General features: G+C 42.5%; 1 protein-coding gene across 1 annotated transcript in view; it reads right to left on the reverse strand.

The window, feature by feature from the left end:
• LOC129160104 (uncharacterized) overlaps window positions 1-19,814 on the reverse strand; it is a 34,187-nt gene extending 14,373 nt beyond the window's left edge. The window contains exons 1-13 of the mRNA XM_070551354.1: window positions 19,717-19,814; window positions 16,224-16,342; window positions 15,942-16,104; window positions 15,648-15,840; window positions 15,323-15,412; window positions 14,677-14,766; window positions 13,624-13,713; window positions 12,575-12,664; window positions 11,526-11,615; window positions 10,479-10,568; window positions 9,430-9,519; window positions 4,281-4,370; window positions 3,233-3,322 (exon numbers count right to left, since the gene is read on the reverse strand). Coding sequence (XP_070407455.1) covers window positions 3,233-3,322; window positions 4,281-4,370; window positions 9,430-9,519; window positions 10,479-10,568; window positions 11,526-11,615; window positions 12,575-12,664; window positions 13,624-13,713; window positions 14,677-14,766; window positions 15,323-15,412; window positions 15,648-15,840; window positions 15,942-16,104; window positions 16,224-16,329 — 1,272 coding nt within the window. The 5' untranslated portion in view covers window positions 16,330-16,342; window positions 19,717-19,814. The remainder of the gene's footprint in view (window positions 1-3,232; window positions 3,323-4,280; window positions 4,371-9,429; window positions 9,520-10,478; window positions 10,569-11,525; window positions 11,616-12,574; window positions 12,665-13,623; window positions 13,714-14,676; window positions 14,767-15,322; window positions 15,413-15,647; window positions 15,841-15,941; window positions 16,105-16,223; window positions 16,343-19,716) is intronic.
• Between the last annotated feature and the right edge of the window lie 720 nt (window positions 19,815-20,534).

The following is a 20,534-nucleotide window of genomic DNA, read 5'->3' on the forward strand; positions in this document are numbered from 1 at the left end:
TGTCCTTCTCTTCCTGTGAATGGAATCAGTCAGATAAGGGCTGGCAATCAGATTAAAGGGGTGGTAGACTGACTCAGTCTCCTGTGAGGAAAACACTGTAGATCGGAGTAGTAGCCAGGATCAAGGTGACCCAGGCTGTGTCTCTGACCTGAGGGTCAAGAATCAGGCCCTTCAGTGACGCTACATTGGTCATAAGTAAAGATAATATATTAAGCTTAAAAGCAACATATTCACCCCCTTCTACATAATCCACTTTCCCTTACGTGCTGAATCTCAATTCTGTACTGCAATTTAAATGAAAAGTAATGTGTGTTTCAACCACGCCAGTCACACACTTTGAGATTTATCAGCTTGTAAAAGTTCGTAATTAGCATGAGTATAACTTGGACCTTGGCACGTCGCATATATGACATCACTACAGAATATCTTCTTCTCTAGCATAGCTGCTACTCATCACATGGCCAAATGTATGGTGGTTCTTTCCTCCTGAAGGAAGGATTTGAAGTTCGCTAAACTTATAGCCCTTTTCCCTCCGTTTTTGTCCATGTCTAGTTCGATGACGTCACTTTTGTGATGCGCATTTGTAGTCCTGGACTTTTTTCCACACAAAACCTAAAATAACGTTTCCCCCAGTTGGAAAATAAGTGCTTTCTTGGTATCAAAATGAGTCTCTAAAATTCATGGACATAAACGTGAATACCATGGCACATAACAAGCGGAATAAGAAAATTGTGTTTTTAGCCCCATTGACTTGCATTCATTTTTTTTTTGTTCTTCTGGGGACACATGGTCCAGAAGCAGATGGGCGTGACTTCGGCTCCCTATGCCACATGCTTTCCTTTATTTGCAATGTAACAAAACAAAAACAGAAGTGATTCACTACTTTAGTTCATACACTGCTATTTTACATACTGATATCAGTTTAAAAGTCCAAACTCTCACATTCAAGCTGTATTTGCAATCAGTCACTAACTTTAGAAAATATGACAAAACTTTCAAATTAATTGTATTTGCTCATACCAACAGGCATGACTTACATAATGGAATAAATTGATGAATTATGTGTTTGGGACTGAAATATTTATACAAATCTTTAACTGTTTTTTGTTTGTCAATTATATTGCTGAAATGGATATACATTTCCGAACTTGCATAAAAGTCCCGCCTCCTAGTTTGATTGATGGCAATGGGCAGCTTTCTCCTCACAGTTTATTTGTCAGACTTAAACTCAAAATGGGAGACCACCAATAATGCGGAACATGAGTTTCAATTTAGAGGACATAAGAAAGTCATAAGGATGCAGGACTCTCCTGTTCTGGTCACCATAGTGACTAAACACAGACAGCGGGAGGAAAAACCTCTCACTCGATATACGGCAATACAGCAGCACTCAATCTGAGAGTCGCTAGCTTTGGCCCTTCTTCAGCTGAAAACAAAAATTCATGGGTAAAATGTATAACCATTTGTATTTATTCACAAAGAGGGAACATAATTTTCCAGGACAACTCAAACATTTCCAAGGACATTTTCCTTTTTTTAGCATTTTCCATGTGTTTTCCATGACTGGAAAATTGGTCCACCATCTTCCAGGACGGGTGGGAACCCTGTCTAGGTTCAGCAGCAGGATGTGCTCTAAAAATTAGGTCAGCTGACTACTTGAATATACTGAATCACCAGGTTCAAATAGTGAAAGAGTGGTTCAAGGAGCATGAGACATCATGTTCACACATGGTTTGGCCAGCAGAGTCCAGACCTTAACCCCTTTGAGAATCCTTGGGATGCACTGGAGAAGGCTTTGTGCAGCGGTCAGACTCAACCATCAATGCAAGATCTTGGTGAGACATTAATGCAACACTGGATAGAAATAAATCTGGTGACGTTGGAGAAGCTTATAAAAACCATGCCACAGCAAATGTGTGCTGTAATAAAACTAAAGGCAGTCCAAACAAGTATTAGATTGTGTGACTAGGCTTGGGCGGCGTTACCGCCGGTGTTAAAAAAAAAGCAATAGTGTCAGTTCCAATAGTCATAAAAACAGTGCACGTACGAGATGAGGATAAAAAAATTAAGATGAACATTTTTAATATATAAAAAACAGAAGCATGCCTGAATTTTTTGTAGTATTTAAATAATTTAAAATGTTTTGTCCAATTTTTAGAGATATTCCATGAAGTTTATGAACGCGATGTTGTCAATCGACAGCTCGGAGGACGGCTCACCGAGAGAAAAATAACAGCTCGTGCACCAGCTGATTTGGTGTCTAAAAGCTCGTGCACCAGCTGATTTGGTGTCTAAAAGCTCGTGCACCAGCTGATTTGGTGTCTAAAAGCTCGCGCACCAGCTGATTTGGTGTCTAAAAGCAACACAAGTTCTGCAGTTTGGGAGTATTTTGGGTTTGAAGCAAACTTTAAAGGAGAGCAGGTAAACACTAATGATGCAATTTGTGAAAACAAAAGATGACGGCGAAAGATGCACGCCCCGTCAGAACAGCAGAGGAGTGAACCGTAGCCGGAAGAGCAGATCTGTCTGGAGCCTGTTATTAAAAATGATGAAAACGCACTTTGCTGGTGAAAAATAAGCTGCCAGGCTTCCCTAGATGTCAAGACTAACCACGAAGTAAATGGGTGTCGGCCACAAGCTCAAAGCAAGTTTTCAGCAGTTGGAGGTTGAATTCCGGTTTTTCAGAAGAAAATATTTTATAAGCTGCATTTCCTTAAGTTGTTAATATTATGTGTGTTATGTTGTTATTGTTTTAGTAATAGTGTTTGTTATTCAGGTTCTGAACGATGAAGGTCCAAACTAACAGCTCAGTAATTCCACTTGAGGCTTACATCATCATTTTTAAATCAGTCCCGGTATTACCGTACACCAAGGTGTGGAGGAAGCTGGCCGGTGTTAAAATTTGGACACCATCCAAGCATATGTGTGACTTTTTCTTTTGGTGGTGACATTTTTTGGGCTGGACAATGTATAATGCCACTGAACCTACGAAGGTCCACATAAACACTATGGTCCTCCTAAACAACAATAGGATAGAAAGCTACTAAACACACACACACCCACACACAGATGGCTTACTAAAATGAAAACCTCTGTTTGGGACTGTCCTGACAAACCAGTGTCCATGTAAATCACATAACACTCAGATACACTTACACACTAATTACAAGAGTGGTTGACTAACATCTTACAACAAGTTACATATATCATCTAATTATTAAATAGAAATCACCTCTGCATTCCTGTTGGTAGAAATCAGGTTGGGATCAGTCTGCTTCAGGTTGTCTTCCGGCATCTGACTCTGGATTGCCTCAGGTGAGACCTGCATCAGACAAGCATCAGCTACTCAATACAAGTTAGTGACAAACTGCTGTTCCCATATTGTAGCTTTGTTTTTTATACATTTACACTATATATAAAAACGTCTAGAAAATTTTTACTGCATTAGAATGCAAACACACTGCCTTGCCTAAAAAAGAAGTTGCCACCTAGATTTATTTAAGCAAACAGAGAGGAGCCTCCTATTGGATAATTACTGCATGGGCGATAATCTTTCAACTGGCAACAAGTTATTTAACTCCAACTGCTGCAGTGAGTTGCTTCTCATTTCTTAAACAGCCATGTAGAAAAACACATCTGGTGGTCGTGTAAAAGATGTTCATCTGTTTTGAGAAGGGTCAAATGATTAGCATGAATAGGGCAGTGAAAACATCTAAGGAACTAAATATGACTTAAGAACTGTCAGTAGCCACATTTACATGGGCACAATTAAATTGAACGCCCAATCAGATAAAAAATTCTACATGTAAACATGTAAATCGAAGTGTTATGATCCAATTCGGCCCATCGGAATGAAGTTTCAATCCAATTGAGAGGTGGTTTTGTCCGATCATCATTCCAACTGACGTGCATGTACACAGCCATTTGGATTATTTGAGTAAAATATTGCCCACTGCGCATAAGTGCAACAGCTAGCTTTTTCTTTTGGTGGTGAAATTTTTTGGGCTGGACAATGTATAATTCCACTGAACCTACGAAGGTCCACATAAACCCAATGGTCCTCCTAAACAACAATAGGATAGAAAGCTACTAAACACACACACACCCCCACACACAGATGGCTTACTAAAATGAAAACCTCTGTTTGGGACTGTCCTGACAAACCAGTGTCCATGTAAATCACATAACACTCAGATACACTTACACACTAATTACAAGAGTGGTTGACTAACATCTTACAACAAGTTACATATATCATCTAATTATTAAATAGAAATCACCTCTGCATTCCTGTTGGTAGAAATCAGGTTGGGATCAGTCTGCTTCAGGTTGTCTTCCGGCATCTGACTCTGGATTGCCTCAGGTGAGACCTGCATCAGACAAGCATCAGCTACTCAATACAAGTTAGTGACAAACTGCTGTTCCCATATTGTAGCTTTGTTTTTTATACATTTACGCTATATATAAAAACGTGTAGAAAATTCTTACTGCATTAGAATGCAAACACACTGCCTTGCCTAAAAAAGAAGTTGCCACCTAGATTTATTTAAGCAAACAGAGAGGAGCCTCCTATTGGATAATTACTGCATGGGCGATAATCTTTCAACTGGCAACAAGTTATTTAACTCCAACTGCTGCAGTGAGTTGCTTCTCATTTCTTAAACAGCTATGTAGAAAAACATCTGGTGGTCGTGTAAAAGATGTTCATCTGTTTTGAGAAGGGTCAAATGATTAGCATGAATAGGGCAGTGAAAACATTTACGGAGATTGCAGAAACAACTAAAATTGGCTTAAGAACTGTCAGTAGCCACATTTACATGGGCACAACTATTCAGATTGAACGCCCAATCAGATCAAAAATTCTACATGTAAACATGTCAATCGAAATGTTCTGATCCAATTCAGCCCGATCAGAATGAAGTTTCAATCCAATTGAGAGGTGGTTTTGTCCGATCATCATCCCAACTGACGTGCATGTACACAGCCATTTGGATTATTTGAGTAAAATATTGCCCACTGCGCATAAGTGCAACAGCTAGCTTTTTCTTTTGGTGGTGACATTTTTTGGGCTAGACAATGTATAATTCCACTGAACCTACGAAGGTCCACATGAACACTACAGGCCTTCCATTTTGTAAAACACTGCTTTTATTGTGTTGGTTGGTTATGTTCTGGTGACATATAGAACTTGGGAGTGCAGGCTGCTGCCTGAGAGGTGGTAGAAGACGGAGTGTCTCCATGATGCTTTGTTTGGTCCCTTATGTGTGTGAGGCGAGTGGTGTTACGATCCTTCCTGGGGAGTTTAGCTCGTGTGCAAAAAGGAAGGGACAATAACGGGATTTAAAAGTTAAAATGATGATCAGGTTTATTTACAAAAAACCTAAATCTTTCCATCCACAGGTTGGGAATAATAAAACTAATTCTGCCTGTGGGGAATTAAAACAAAAGTACAAATAACCTGGGATGTCCCACTGGGCAAAGATTACAGGGTTCTGGACCAAAATAAGGATCTCCAAAGGTCCAAATTCTAAACTGGGAGGTTAAACCAAACTTAAGGTGATATTTTAAACTAAACCGAAAACCAACAACACTCTAAATGTAATAAAAGGGAGATCTGCACCACAAAAACGATGAACTCTAAACCAAAACATAACAGCTTATCCAAATGCAATGGTGATGGTGATGCCTCCAAGATGGCGCCGAGTATGGCTGCCTCGTCACGAGCTCCACCAAGCAACAGTTGTTTTTTGTGTTTACTACTTTTTCTTTCTTTATTTTTTCACGAGTAGCACATGTATCCTTGTGTACGACTGACAAACCTTACTGGACATAAAAGACAGAGTTTCTCATTGCTTCCCGGAGTTCAGGTCTTTCATCACGGACCCGCCGTTTGCAGATCCCCCATTCATCTCACCTGAGACGCCTTTGTTCTGGGCCCGTGGAGGCCGCAAGCGCCGACGCAGAGGGAGAAGATCTGGCGTTCTGCTTCGACTAAGACGGCGCACTAACAGACCACCATTACCCAGTTTACTACTGGCTAATGTGCAGTCCCTGGAGAACAAGCTGTGCGAGCTTCGGGCTCGGATCTCATTCCAGCGAGAGATGCGGGACTGCAGCGCGATCTGTCTCATAGAAACCTGGCTATCGGACAAAGTACCGGATCCCGCAGCACAACTACCGGGGTTCTCCGTGCACCGCGCGGACAGGTCACAGGAGCTTACTGGGAAAAGCAGAGGTGGTGGTGTGTGTTTCATGATCAACAACAGCTGGTGTGATTATGCGAACGTGCACCCGGTCAAATCCTTCTGCTCTCCGGACCTAGAGTACCTGATGATTAAGTGCCGGCCATTCTGGCTACCGAGAGAATTCACAGCGGTGGTTATGACGGCTGTTTATATTCCCCCACAAGCCGACACTGACCGAGCACTCAGAGAACTGTACAGCGCGATCAGCAATGAGGAAACCGTACACCCAGAGGCGGCGTTTATTACGATCGGGGACTTTAATAAGGGTAACCTGAAGAAAGTCTCACCAAAACTACACCAACACATCCATTTCAATAAACGTGGAGATCGGCTACTCGACCACTGCTACACCTCTTTCCGAGATGCGTACAAAGCCCTCCCCCGCGCCCCATTCGGCCAATCAGATCACCGCTCCATCCTGCTTATACCTGCCTACAGACAGAAGCTGAAACGGGAAGCTCCAACCCTGAGGGCGGTGCATTGTTGGTCGGACCAATCGGAGTCTACACTGCAGGATTGTTTTGATAACGCGGACTGGGAAATGTTTCACGCAGCTGCTAGAGACATTGATGAGTACACAGACTCAGTCTGCAGATTTATCAGGAAATGCGTGGAAGATGTTGTCCCATCCAGAACAGTTAAACCCTTCCCAAATCAAAAACCCTGGATTAATGGAGGTGTGCGAACGGCGCGGAGCACCACCTTTGCCTCCGCGAACACATCAGACTACAAACACGCACATTACCAACTCCGGAAGACGATCAAAGCAGCCAAACGTGAGTACAGAGACAGGGTGGAGCAACAGTTTGAGAACCCCCGGAGTATGTGGCAGGGACTAAACACAATCACAGACTTTAGAGGGAGAACCAGAACACCGCAGACCACGGCCTCTCTGTGTGAGGATCTAAACGCATTCTATGCCAGATTCGACACAGCGAACTCCATGAGACCGGACAGTGAGCGCACCGCGGATGACGTCAGTGCGCACACTGTGTCTGAAGAGGGTGTGCGGAGGTGGTTCAGGAGGGTGAACGCACGCAAAGCTACTGGTCCGGTCGGGATTCCCGGCCGCGTCCTAAGGTCATGCGCGGGTCAGCTGGCTGGAGTGTTTACACACATCTTCAACCTTTCCCTCTCTCTGTCTGTAGTCCCAGCCTGCTTCAAAATGGCCACCATTGTCCCTGTACCCAAATCCTCCACCATCTCCTCACTGAATGACTGGCGACCTGTAGCCCTGACCCCCATCGTGAGCAAATGCTTCGAGAAGTTGGTCAGGGACTTCATCTGCTCTGCACTGCCCGATTCACTGGGCCCTCTACAGTTTGCATATCGCCACAACAGGTCCACTGATGACGCCATAGCCCTGACACTTCATGCTGCCCTGTCACACCTGGAGAAGAGAGACACGTATGTGAGAATGCTGTTTGTAGATTACAGCTCAGCATTCAACACCATTGTTCCCTCGAAGCTGGACAGGAAACTGCAGGATCTAGGACTGAGCAGCTCCCTCTGCAGCTGGATCCTTAACTTTCTGTCTGACAGACGCCAGGTGGTCAGACTGGGCGGCACCACCTCATCCACCGTCACACTGAACACTGGTGCTCCGCAGGGGTGTGTGCTGAGCCCTCTCCTGTACTCACTCTACACCTACGACTGCACGGCCACGAGAAACTCCAACATCATTGTGAAGTATGGGACGACACCACAGTGGTAGGTCTCATCACCAACGACGATAAGACGGCCTACAGGGAGGAGATCAGCGCCCTGACCCACTGGTGTCAGGACAACAGTCTCACCCTCAACGTCACAAAGACAAAGGAGATGATAATGGACTTCCGGACGAGCAGAGGAATACACACCCCCATCACCATCAACGGCGACGCTGTGGAGAGGGTGAGCAGTTTCCGTTTCCTTGGAGTTCATCTGGCAGAGGATCTTACGTGGTCATGCACACGGAAAGTAAAGTGAAGAAGGCACAGCAGCGCCTCTTCTTTCTCAGAAGACTGAAAAGATTTGGCATGAGCTGCCGCATCCTCAGGACCTTCTATCGCTGTGCCATTGAGAGCATCCTCACTGGATGCATCTCCGCCTGGTATGGCAACAGCACCGCTTACAACCGCAAAGCTCTCCAGAGAGTAGTGCGGTGTGCAGAAAGGATTATTGGAGGTGAGCTTCCCTCCCTCCAGGACATCTATAAGAAGCGGTGCCTGAGGAAAGCGGGGAGGATCATCAAGGACTCAAGTCACCCCAGCCATAAACTGTTCAGACTACTTCCATCAGGAAGGAGGTTCTGCAGCATCCGGTCCAGAACCAGCAGACTGAGAGACAGCTTTTTCCATCAGGCCATCAGACTGCTGAACACGGCGCAGACACCTCACCCTCACTACTGAAACTCCAATATTACACACTCCATACTGTACATTAATGCCACTGTTTTGCACATACCAACCTCTGTATATTTTATATCTCTTATGTTATTGTTTACTTTATTCATTTGTATATTTAGATTAGCCATTTTTATATTTTACTTGTTTTTACATTACTGTATTTTTGCACAACTCTGTTGCTGTGAAGCTCGCACACAAGAATTTCACTCGCATGTACTGTACCAGTGTACCTGCACATGTGACGTGACAATAAAAGTGATTTGATTTGATTTGAAATGCAAGAAGCTGTTAACGAATATGCTAACAGTAGCTTTACCAACGTTAAGTTCAAGTTACCAAGTTTAAATTAACCAAAAACACCCAGCAACAAACAGACCAGCATGGAGGAGAGTGCTACCACCAAAACAGCTTTCCTAATGTCTGAATGAAGCTCCTTAATGAAGGGAGAAACGCTCCCGGTGATTTTCGACATCTGCGATAGAGATGAATTAGCGCATTTGACCCCGGAAGTTGCTGTCCGTTGCCGGGGGGCGAAGGCGGGCAAAACAGGAAAGGAATCTCGTAGCGGACGGACATTGTTCCGGGTCTTCGGTATTTGGCGGAGAAGAGGGCGAACTAGAGGAAAAACAGGCAGATTCCTCCTCTATTTACAAACTCCTGGGGATATAACAAGTGGGCGTGGTGCGTCGACTACCGGATCTGACATCGACGAATTTTTAGAATCGAGCCGTCGACGTCATTGATGCGTCGCCACAGCTCTAGTTACATATGTCATCTAATTATTAAATAGAAATCACCTCTGCATTCCTGTTGGTAGAAATCAGGTTGGGATCAGTCTGCTTCAGGTTGTCTTCCGGCATCTGACTCTGGATTGCCTCAGGTGAGACCTGCATCAGACAAGCATCAGCTACTCAATACAAGTTAGTGACAAACTGCTGTTCCCATATTGTTGCTTTGTTTTTTATACATTTACACTATATATAAAAACGTGTAGAAAATTCTTACTGCATTAGAATGCAAACACACTGCCTTGCCTAAAAAAGAAGTTGCCACCTAGATTTATTTAAGCAAACAGAGAGGAGCCTCCTATTGGATAATTACTGCATGGGCGATAATCTTTCAACTGGCAACAAGTTATTTAACTCCAACTGCTGCAGTGAGTTGCTTCTCATTTCTTAAACAGCCATGTAGAAAAACACATCTGGTGGTCGTGTAAAAGATGTTCGTCTGTTTTGAGAAGGGTCAAATGATTAGCATGAATAGGGCAGTGAAAACATCTAAGGAACTAAATATGACTTAAGAACTGTCAGTAGCCACATTTACATGGGCACAATTAAATTGAACGCCCAATCAGATAAAAAATTCTACATGTAAACATGTAAATCGAAGTGTTATGATCCAATTCGGCCCGATCGGAATGAAGTTTCAATCCAATTGAGAGGTGGTTTTGTCCGATCATCATTCCAACTGACGTGCATGTACACAGCCATTTGGATTATTTGAGTAAAATATTGCCCACTGCGCATAAGTGCAACAGCTAGCTTTTTCTTTTGGTGGTGACATTTTTTGGGCTGGACAATGTATAATGCCACTGAACCTACGAATGTCCACATAAACACTATGGTCCTCCTAAACAACAATAGGATAGAAAGCTACTAAACACACACACACCCCCACACACAGATGGCTTACTAAAATTAAAACCTCTGTTTGGGACTGTCCTGACAAACCAGTGTCCATGTAAATCACATAACACTCAGATACACTTACACACTAATTACAAGAGTGGTTGACTAACATCTTACAACAAGTTGCATATATCATCTAATTATTAAATAGAAATCACCTCTGCATTCCTGTTGGTAGAAATCAGGTTGGGATCAGTCTGCTTCAGGTTGTCTTCCGGCATCTGACTCTGGATTGCCTCAGGTGAGACCTGCATCAGACAAGCATCAGCTACTCAATACAAGTTAGTGACAAACTGCTGTTCCCATATTGTAGCTTTGTTTTTTATACATTTACACTATATATAAAAACGTGTAGAAAATTCTTACTGCATTAGAATGCAAACACACTGCCTTGCCTAAAAAAGAAGTTGCCACCTAGATTTATTTAAGCAAACAGAGAGGAGCCTCCTATTGGATAATTACTGCATGGGCGATAATCTTTCAACTGGCAACAAGTTATTTAACTCCAACTGCTGCAGTGAGTTGCTTCTCATTTCTTAAACAGCTATGTGGAAAAACATCTGGTGGTCGTGTAAAAGATGTTCATCTGTTTTGAGAAGGGTCAAATGATTAGCATGAATAGGGCAGTGAAAACATCTAAGGAACTAAATATGACTTAAGAACTGTCAGTAGCCACATTTACATGGGCACAATTAAATTGAACGCCCAATCAGATAAAAAATTCTACATGTAAACATGTAAATCGAAGTGTTATGATCCAATTCGGCCCGATCGGAATGAAGTTTCAATCCAATTGAGAGGTGGTTTTGTCCGATCATCATTCCAACTGACGTGCATGTACACAGCCATTTGGATTATTTGAGTAAAATATTGCCCACTGCGCATAAGTGCAACAGCTAGCTTTTTCTTTTGGTGGTGACATTTTTTGGGCTGGACAATGTATAATGCCACTGAACCTACGAAGGTCCACATAAACCCAATGGTCCTCCTAAACAACAATAGGATAGAAAGCTACTAAACACACACACACCCCCACAGACAGATGGCTTACTAAAATGAAAACCTCTGTTTGGGACTGTCCTGACAAACCAGTGTCCATGTAAATCACATAACACTCAGATACACTTACACACTAATTACAAGAGTGGTTGACTAACATCTTACAACAAGTTACATATATCATCTAATTATTAAATAGAAATCACCTCTGCATTCCTGTTGGTAGAAATCAGGTTGGGATCAGTCTGCTTCAGGTTGTCTTCCGGCATCTGACTCTGGATTGCCTCAGGTGAGACCTGCATCAGACAAGCATCAGCTACTCAATACAAGTTAGTGACAAACTGCTGTTCCCATATTGTTGCTTTGTTTTTTATACATTTACACTATATATAAAAACGTGTAGAAAATTTTTACTGCATTAGAATGCAAACACACTGCCTTGCCTAAAAAAGAAGTTGCCACCTAGATTTATTTAAGCAAACAGAGAGGAGCCTCCTATTGGATAATTACTGCATGGGCGATAATCTTTCAACTGGCAACAAGTTATTTAACTCCAACTGCTGCAGTGAGTTGCTTCTCATTTCTTAAACAGCCATGTAGAAAAACACATCTGGTGGTCGTGTAAAAGATGTTCGTCTGTTTTGAGAAGGGTCAAATGATTAGCATGAATAGGGCAGTGAAAACATCTAAGGAACTAAATATGACTTAAGAACTGTCAGTAGCCACATTTACATGGGCACAATTAAATTGAACGCCCAATCAGATAAAAAATTCTACATGTAAACATGTAAATCGAAGTGTTATGATCCAATTCGGCCCGATCGGAATGAAGTTTCAATCCAATTGAGAGGTGGTTTTGTCCGATCATCATTCCAACTGACGTGCATGTACACAGCCATTTGGATTATTTGAGTAAAATATTGCCCACTGCGCATAAGTGCAACAGCTAGCTTTTTCTTTTGGTGGTGACATTTTTTGGGCTGGACAATGTATAATGCCACTGAACCTACGAATGTCCACATAAACACTATGGTCCTCCTAAACAACAATAGGATAGAAAGCTACTAAACACACACACACCCCCACACACAGATGGCTTACTAAAATTAAAACCTCTGTTTGGGACTGTCCTGACAAACCAGTGTCCATGTAAATCACATAACACTCAGATACACTTACACACTAATTACAAGAGTGGTTGACTAACATCTTACAACAAGTTACATATATCATCTAATTATTAAATAGAAATCACCTCTGCATTCCTGTTGGTAGAAATCAGGTTGGGATCAGTCTGCTTCAGGTTGTCTTCCGGCATCTGACTCTGGATTGCCTCAGGTGAGACCTGCATCAGACAAGCATCAGCTACTCAATACAAGTTAGTGACAAACTGCTGTTCCCATATTGTTGCTTTGTTTTTTATACATTTACACTATATATAAAAACGTGTAGAAAATTTTTACTGCATTAGAATGCAAACACACTGCCTTGCCTAAAAAAGAAGTTGCCACCTAGATTTATTTAAGCAAACAGAGAGGAGCCTCCTATTGGATAATTACTGCATGGGCGATAATCTTTCAACTGGCAACAAGTTATTTAACTCCAACTGCTGCAGTGAGTTGCTTCTCATTTCTTAAACAGCCATGTAGAAAAACACATCTGGTGGTCGTGTAAAAGATGTTCGTCTGTTTTGAGAAGGGTCAAATGATTAGCATGAATAGGGCAGTGAAAACATCTAAGGAACTAAATATGACTTAAGAACTGTCAGTAGCCACATTTACATGGGCACAATTAAATTGAACGCCCAATCAGATAAAAAATTCTACATGTAAACATGTAAATCGAAGTGTTATGATCCAATTCGGCCCGATCGGAATGAAGTTTCAATCCAATTGAGAGGTGGTTTTGTCCGATCATCATTCCAACTGACGTGCATGTACACAGCCATTTGGATTATTTGAGTAAAATATTGCCCACTGCGCATAAGTGCAACAGCTAGCTTTTTCTTTTGGTGGTGACATTTTTTGGGCTGGACAATGTATAATGCCACTGAACCTACGAAGGTCCACATAAACCCAATGGTCCTCCTAAACAACAATAGGATAGAAAGCTACTAAACACACACACACCCCCACAGACAGATGGCTTACTAAAATGAAAACCTCTGTTTGGGACTGTCCTGACAAACCAGTGTCCATGTAAATCACATAACACTCAGATACACTTACACACTAATTACAAGAGTGGTTGACTAACATCTTACAACAAGTTACATATATCATCTAATTATTAAATAGAAATCACCTCTGCATTCCTGTTGGTAGAAATCAGGTTGGGATCAGTCTGCTTCAGGTTGTCTTCCGGCATCTGACTCTGGATTGCCTCAGGTGAGACCTGCATCAGACAAGCATCAGCTACTCAATACAAGTTAGTGACAAACTGCTGTTCCCATATTGTAGCTTTGTTTTTTATACATTTACACTATATATAAAAACGTGTAGAAAATTCTTACTGCATTAGAATGCAAACACACTGCCTTGCCTAAAAAAGAAGTTGCCACCTAGATTTATTTAAGCAAACAGAGAGGAGCCTCCTATTGGATAATTACTGCATGGGCGATAATCTTTCAACTGGCAACAAGTTATTTAACTCCAACTGCTGCAGTGAGTTGCTTCTCATTTCTTAAACAGCCATGTAGAAAAACACATCTGGTGGTCGTGTAAAAGATGTTCGTCTGTTTTGAGAAGGGTCAAATGATTAGCATGAATAGGGCAGTGAAAACATCTAAGGAACTAAATATGACTTAAGAACTGTCAGTAGCCACATTTACATGGGCACAATTAAATTGAACGCCCAATCAGATAAAAAATTCTACATGTAAACATGTAAATCGAAGTGTTATGATCCAATTCGGCCCATCGGAATGAAGTTTCAATCCAATTGAGAGGTGGTTTTGTCCGATCATCATTCCAACTGACGTGCATGTACACAGCCATTTGGATTATTTGAGTAAAATATTGCCCACTGCGCATAAGTGCAACAGCTAGCTTTTTCTTTTGGTGGTGACATTTTTTGGGCTAGACAATGTATAATTCCACTGAACCTACGAAGGTCCACATAAACCCTATGGTCCTCCTAAACAACAATAGGATAGAACGCAACTAAACACACACACACACACACACACACACACAGATGGCTTACTAAAATGAAAACCTCTGTTGGGACTGTCCTGACAAACCAGTGTCCATGTAAAGCACATAACACTCAGATACACTTACACACTAATTACAAGAGTGGTTGACTAACATCTTACAACAAGTTGCATATATCATCTAATTATTAAATAGAAATCACCTCTGCATTCCTGTTGGTAGAAATCAGGTTGGGATCAGTCTGCTTCAGGTTGTCTTCTGGCATCTGACTCTGGATTGCCTCAGGTGAGACCTGCATCAGACAAGCATCAGCTACTCAATACAAGTTAGTGACAAACTAAATTTAGACAATTCTTGAAGAAATTCAATATTTGTTTAGGACATAGTGTCAAAAAAATCTCCCCAAGAAAATTTAAATTGAGGACATGGATCCATGTCTTGTGCAGCTTGCCTGTCTACTTGTTTGTAAAAGGCATGTATTTGTATAGCAGTGGACTGCAAATTAACTGCCAGTCTCTGGCTTTTTGTCAAACTCTGACCCTGACTCTACTCCATCTACTCCACCTAACCTATAAACTGCTGCAGGCAGAAAGCTCTGGAACAACTAGTGACTCCACACCCTAGCCAAATCAGAGACAGTCAGTCTCTTACATAGTATTTTTAGACTTGGTCAGCATGCTAAGAACCACAACCAATCAGGTACTGAAAATTTGGGTGAAAATACTGAACCATGTCTTTGGAAAAGGCAGTAAAATTGAACCACACCCATCCAAGTCACACGGAGTAGTACTGTTGGAAAACCCATATTAGAAGTAGCATAATTTAAGTTAACAATAAAAATAGACTACCTCTGCACTTCTATGGAGCGGCTCAAGGTCTGGATCAGTTTGGTTTGCGTTGTTTGCTGCCACCTTACTATGCCTCTTTTCAGTCCTTATCTGCATCAGAAAATGAATAAAAGTTAGTGATAGTCTTAATTCATACCACTCAAGTAACATCAAAGGAAAGCTGAAAATTATTAGGATGAAAAAAAAAACATGCTTTGTCTTTCATAAAAATATTGTACACGTGTTAAAAATGATTGGATTTTATACTGTAAATAAACATTAACTTGTTTCTTCCATAGGCAAATTTCATAGGCATTCAAAATTTAATGACTCAATTGTCAGTCACCTTGCATCTCCATGGCCAGTCTGAGTCACCGTAATTATAGGTTACCTCTTCTCCCTGGCTTATTTCTCGAATAGCAAACAAGCACAAATGGGGCTTCCCTTGCACAGTCAGGTACTTCATTTTGGCATTAGGACAGACATGATCATCATTGACAAGTCTTCCAAGTGACCCATCTTCTTTTGCTGCATCAACACTAAAACATTAATGCATCAATTATTACATCATAAATTGTCTTGTGACTTCCAGTGACAGCACATTCAGCCATTTCTAATTTGATTGTATAATCATACTCACCACCACAGCTTTCCGTCAAAGTAGAATTCAAACAGAAACACTTTAAGTGTATCATGATAAACTCTTTGTCTCCTCTCACATTCCTCCTTACTGATCAGTTCTCCTCTATATTCCAACAGAAAGTCTCCTTTTTGAAAAGAGGTAGTTACAAAGACACCACGGCCTTGTTGAGGGAGGGAGGGAGGGGGGGGAGGACGGGAGGGGAGAGAGAGAGAGAGAGAGAGAATTGTCAATGTAGAGTTCAGGTTATATTTTTATTAAACTACCAGAAAATAATTATACCTTTGTAGGCACTGATGGATTTTACGTCAAATCCCACTTTGTCCTTTCCATTCTCAATGTGATATTTAGCATCTCCTTTTGGGTTAATGCGTCTTTGCCTCTCCATGTTTTACTGGCATCTGTAAAGTTAAAGTCCCATAGTCATCATCACACACGTGTGAAATTACATCTCCACACTTGACCCATCCCCACAGGGAGCTGTGAGCTACAGCAGTGGCTGTGCTCGAGAACCATTTGGTGGTTTAAACCCAAATCCAACCCATTGAAGCCGAGTGTCAAGAAGGGAGGCGTGGGGTCCCGTAAGTCTGGTCGCCTTATGACCCAACTGGGAATTGACCTCCCAGTCCCAAGGCGGGCACTAAATAATAGCAAGAGTTAAATCTTAAGGAAAGCTACAGGAAGGGTAACAAAATGATAATTCCAAGTTTCAAATAATGATAATTCTGACGTTACGTTCATGCTGCAGGTCCTGATGCTCAATTCCGAAAATCCTAATATTTTTGTGTGGTTGTTTACATTTTGACTGAAATGTGACATCAAACTCTCTCCAGTGTGAACGCTTTATGGCCCCAAAGTGACCTGCATGCGCAGAGGACAAGAAGTCACACTCACCAGAGTTGTAACTAGGAGAGGCAGAGTTGTGATGTGAAAGCCTTCACTGACAGTTCATTCACAGAATCAGGATCACACCTGTCAAGTCTCCAGTTTAGGGATGTTTTAAATACTGTAAACTATTTTATTCCTTGTTCCTGCCGTCTTCCCAAATTATTATTTACCAAAAATGTTCCAGTATAGACCCTTTTACTGTTTGTAAACAATATGACTTCAGCGAGAATGCGCGCAGCTTGGCAACAGAGAATGGCGTTGTTTCAGGCTTTATCAAGCTACGCTGCTGGGTTATCACCAGCAAATCTTGAATGTTGTATTATTAAACTCACTTTAACGAATGCCGACAGACTCCCGGATCCCTGTGGCATTACGGAATGGGTGGAAGATGTAGGTGCGTGGCCAGATATCCAGTGGCCCGATATGTACACGTTTTTAGTGGAGAGGCCCAGTAAGTACACAAGTGAGAAGCTACGGGCATACAAATCGTTAGATGCATACAACTATGTTGTCTGTGGCCACGTACAGAAAGTAAAATATCACGACATAGACTCTGAGTTTTGCGTCTTGAAGGCAGAAGTCCTTCCTAGCCAAAGACAAGGACTGCTATGTATGAGGCTTGGGTCATAGTAAACAAACCAGAGAACTACGTCTTCACAGCCAACTGTGCCTGCATGGCAGGGTGAGTATAGCATAGGTTTCTTTTTTTAGCGTGCTCAGAGTACAATCGTGTAAATTTTAGAGAAATACAGTTTATACTAATATGCAGTGGGAAAATACAGATGAATTAGAATGAAATGTTAATTTGAAGCATGAAATAAAGCGTATAAATTTGTTTATTTCTGTCATTTTGATGTTCCAGACTTGGGTCATGCTGCAGCCACGCAGCAGCAATTTGATTCAAAGTTGAGTTTGTGTTAGGATGGGAAAAACAGGAAAGGCTGCAGTTACACTTTTGATGGCCTGCAGCCACAGACGCCTCCGATTTTGTTCAAATGGATGTGCTCCCTTCGGAATTCTGTAAAGTTTCAGTCCACTGCTTGAAGAGAAGCGATTCTGGCATCCATACACGCAACAACCCGACTTTTTTTAAGTGCTCAGAACTTCAAAACAAAAGGTTTCAAACGCTGTTTTAGTATCGAATGTGAATGAGGAAGCCTTCACTCTCGTTGCCAGGCTGCGCGCGCAACTTTTGATGACGTAGGTAGTAAAAGGGTCTATTATGCTCATTCACAGAGAACCATCTTTAATTATTCTACAGGTTATTGTTCACCCTTCTGACGCTCAAACACACACACACACGAGTGTTGGTGAGTGGCTGCGTCTGACTGCTGACGCTCCGTGTGCGTTTTTATTTCTGCAGTGAGACAAACTCACCTCACACCGTCCAGAGTTTGTTCTTTAAAGCTTCTATTAAATCCACCATGTTGACTTATATTAACAAGTTTCCTCTGCAGAAATTAAAAGTTTACATTACAAAGTAAAAGTTCGGCAGGCGTGTTTGTTTATATCTGTACGATTCTGGGAAAAACTAACAGTTGCTCCCGATTCTTGATGCCATGGCAGCCCTTAACACAACAGGAGTGTACCATTTTCTGCAGGTTTATAAGCTCACTACCAATCCCATGATGCAATGTGCTACAGCACCAAGCTAATGCTAAACTAGCAGCTGTAGCTTCACAAATTCAATAAATGTAACCAAAAACTGTAAGATTCACAACCTTTCATTAGTTTTCCAACTATATAAAACTAATTTGAAAACGTTGCTACAAGCCAGGGCTTTCCCTATCCCCCCCCCCACACTCCCCACCCTCATCAGGGACAACGCACGGTACCGAATCCATCCATACACTCACCCCCACCTCCCCAGTTATCACGTTCGACGCACGGTACCGAATCTATCCATACGCTCACCCCCACCTCCCCAGTTATCACGTTCGACGCACGGTACCGAATCTATCCATACGCTCACCCCCACCTCCCCACGTTATCACGTTCGACGCACGGTACCGAATCTTTCCATGCGCTCACCCCCACCTCCCCACGTTATCACGTTCGACGCACGGTACCGAATCTATCCATACGCTCACCCCCACCTCCCCACGTTATCACGTTCGACGCACGGTACCGAATCTTTCCATGCGCTCACCCCCACCTCACCCCGCTATCACGGATGACGCACGGTACCGAATCTATCCATACGCTCACCCCCACCTCCCCACGTTATCACGTTCGACGCACGGTACCGAATCTATCCATACGCTCACCCCCACCTCCCCACGTTATCACGTTCGACGCACGGTACCGAATCTTTCCATGCGCTCACCCCCACCTCACCCCGCTATCACGGATGACGCACGGTACCGAATCTATCCATACGCTCACCCCCACCTCCCCAGTTATCACGTTCGACGCACGGTACCGAATCTATCCATACGCTCACCCCCACCTCACCCCGCTCTCACGGATGACGCACGGTACCGAATATATCCGTGCGCTCACCCCCACCTCCCCAAGTTATCACGGACGACGAACGGTAGCGATTCTATCAGTCCAGCTCCCCCCCCCCCCCCCATCACGGATGACGCACGGTACCGAATCTACCCGTGCGCTCACCCCACCTCCCCCCGTTATCACGGACGACGAACGGAAGCGAATCTTATAAACGTGCTCTTCCACCAGCCTCGCTACAACGCCTGGGCTTCTCTACCGCCAGGCTTAAGTTTTCTGGAGGACACCCTGCAAGCTAATGCTAAGCTAGCTAGCAACTCACTGCTAACCAAACGAACTGCATTGCATTCTCTAAATACTTGCTACAAGTCTATTGTTACATCAAAGAAACATTAAAACTAGAAAATAACCGAAATGTATTAATACTATTGCTTACCTGTGAAGTTTAATCCACGGGGACCTCCATTTTGAGTGCTGCAGCTTTGAAGGCATTTAAAATTTAAAGGCACGTCTTCAGGAAGTAGCTTTGAGGGGTTGGGCTTTATGTCCCGCCCACAGCCAATCACAAAAGGGACACCCCAAAACCCCGCGAAGTGTATAAATGTGTATAAAAGTGCAATAAATACACAACATCCAGGGGCGCTGTGTTATACACATAAATACACAAAAATCATATTGAGTGGTATAGATGGACAAATTAATAAACTGAAAATAAAAGCTGTTTATATATTATTAAGTGTCAAAACACAATCCAAACTATAAAGCCACTTGTAAAGTATAGGTTTTGCCCAAAATCCATGAGAAAAAATTATTTTTAAGTACTTAAAAAAGCAAATACATACCATGATTTAGGCGGACCTTGGCCTAGTCCTCCTAAGACACAAAGGTCCTTGTAATGTCGGTACGTATTCAGGTCAAAAGTCCAGATATGCCACAAAAACACACGCACACACACACACACACACACACACACACACACACACACAGGGAGCCTGTCTCAATTGCTCCAAAAAATAAAAAATTTGGTTTTGGTTGGTCAGTATATACCTAAGAAAATGTGTGTAATTCAGTAAGGGTGAAAACACACACGTATGTGTTGTCTCAACTGTGGGTGAGGATGGATGTGTCCCTGCAGTAATGGAGGAGCGTTTCCTGTCAGCACCAGCTTGTCTGTGGGTTCCACCACATTGCTTTTGCTTGATGGTGGATGTCAGGAAGACCAGAACAAAATAACTTTTGAATGAATACTGGCAA

The sequence above is a fragment of the Nothobranchius furzeri genome, chromosome 5 (genome assembly GCF_043380555.1).
Source record: "Nothobranchius furzeri strain GRZ-AD chromosome 5, NfurGRZ-RIMD1, whole genome shotgun sequence".
Lineage (NCBI taxonomy): Eukaryota > Metazoa > Chordata > Actinopteri > Cyprinodontiformes > Nothobranchiidae > Nothobranchius > Nothobranchius furzeri.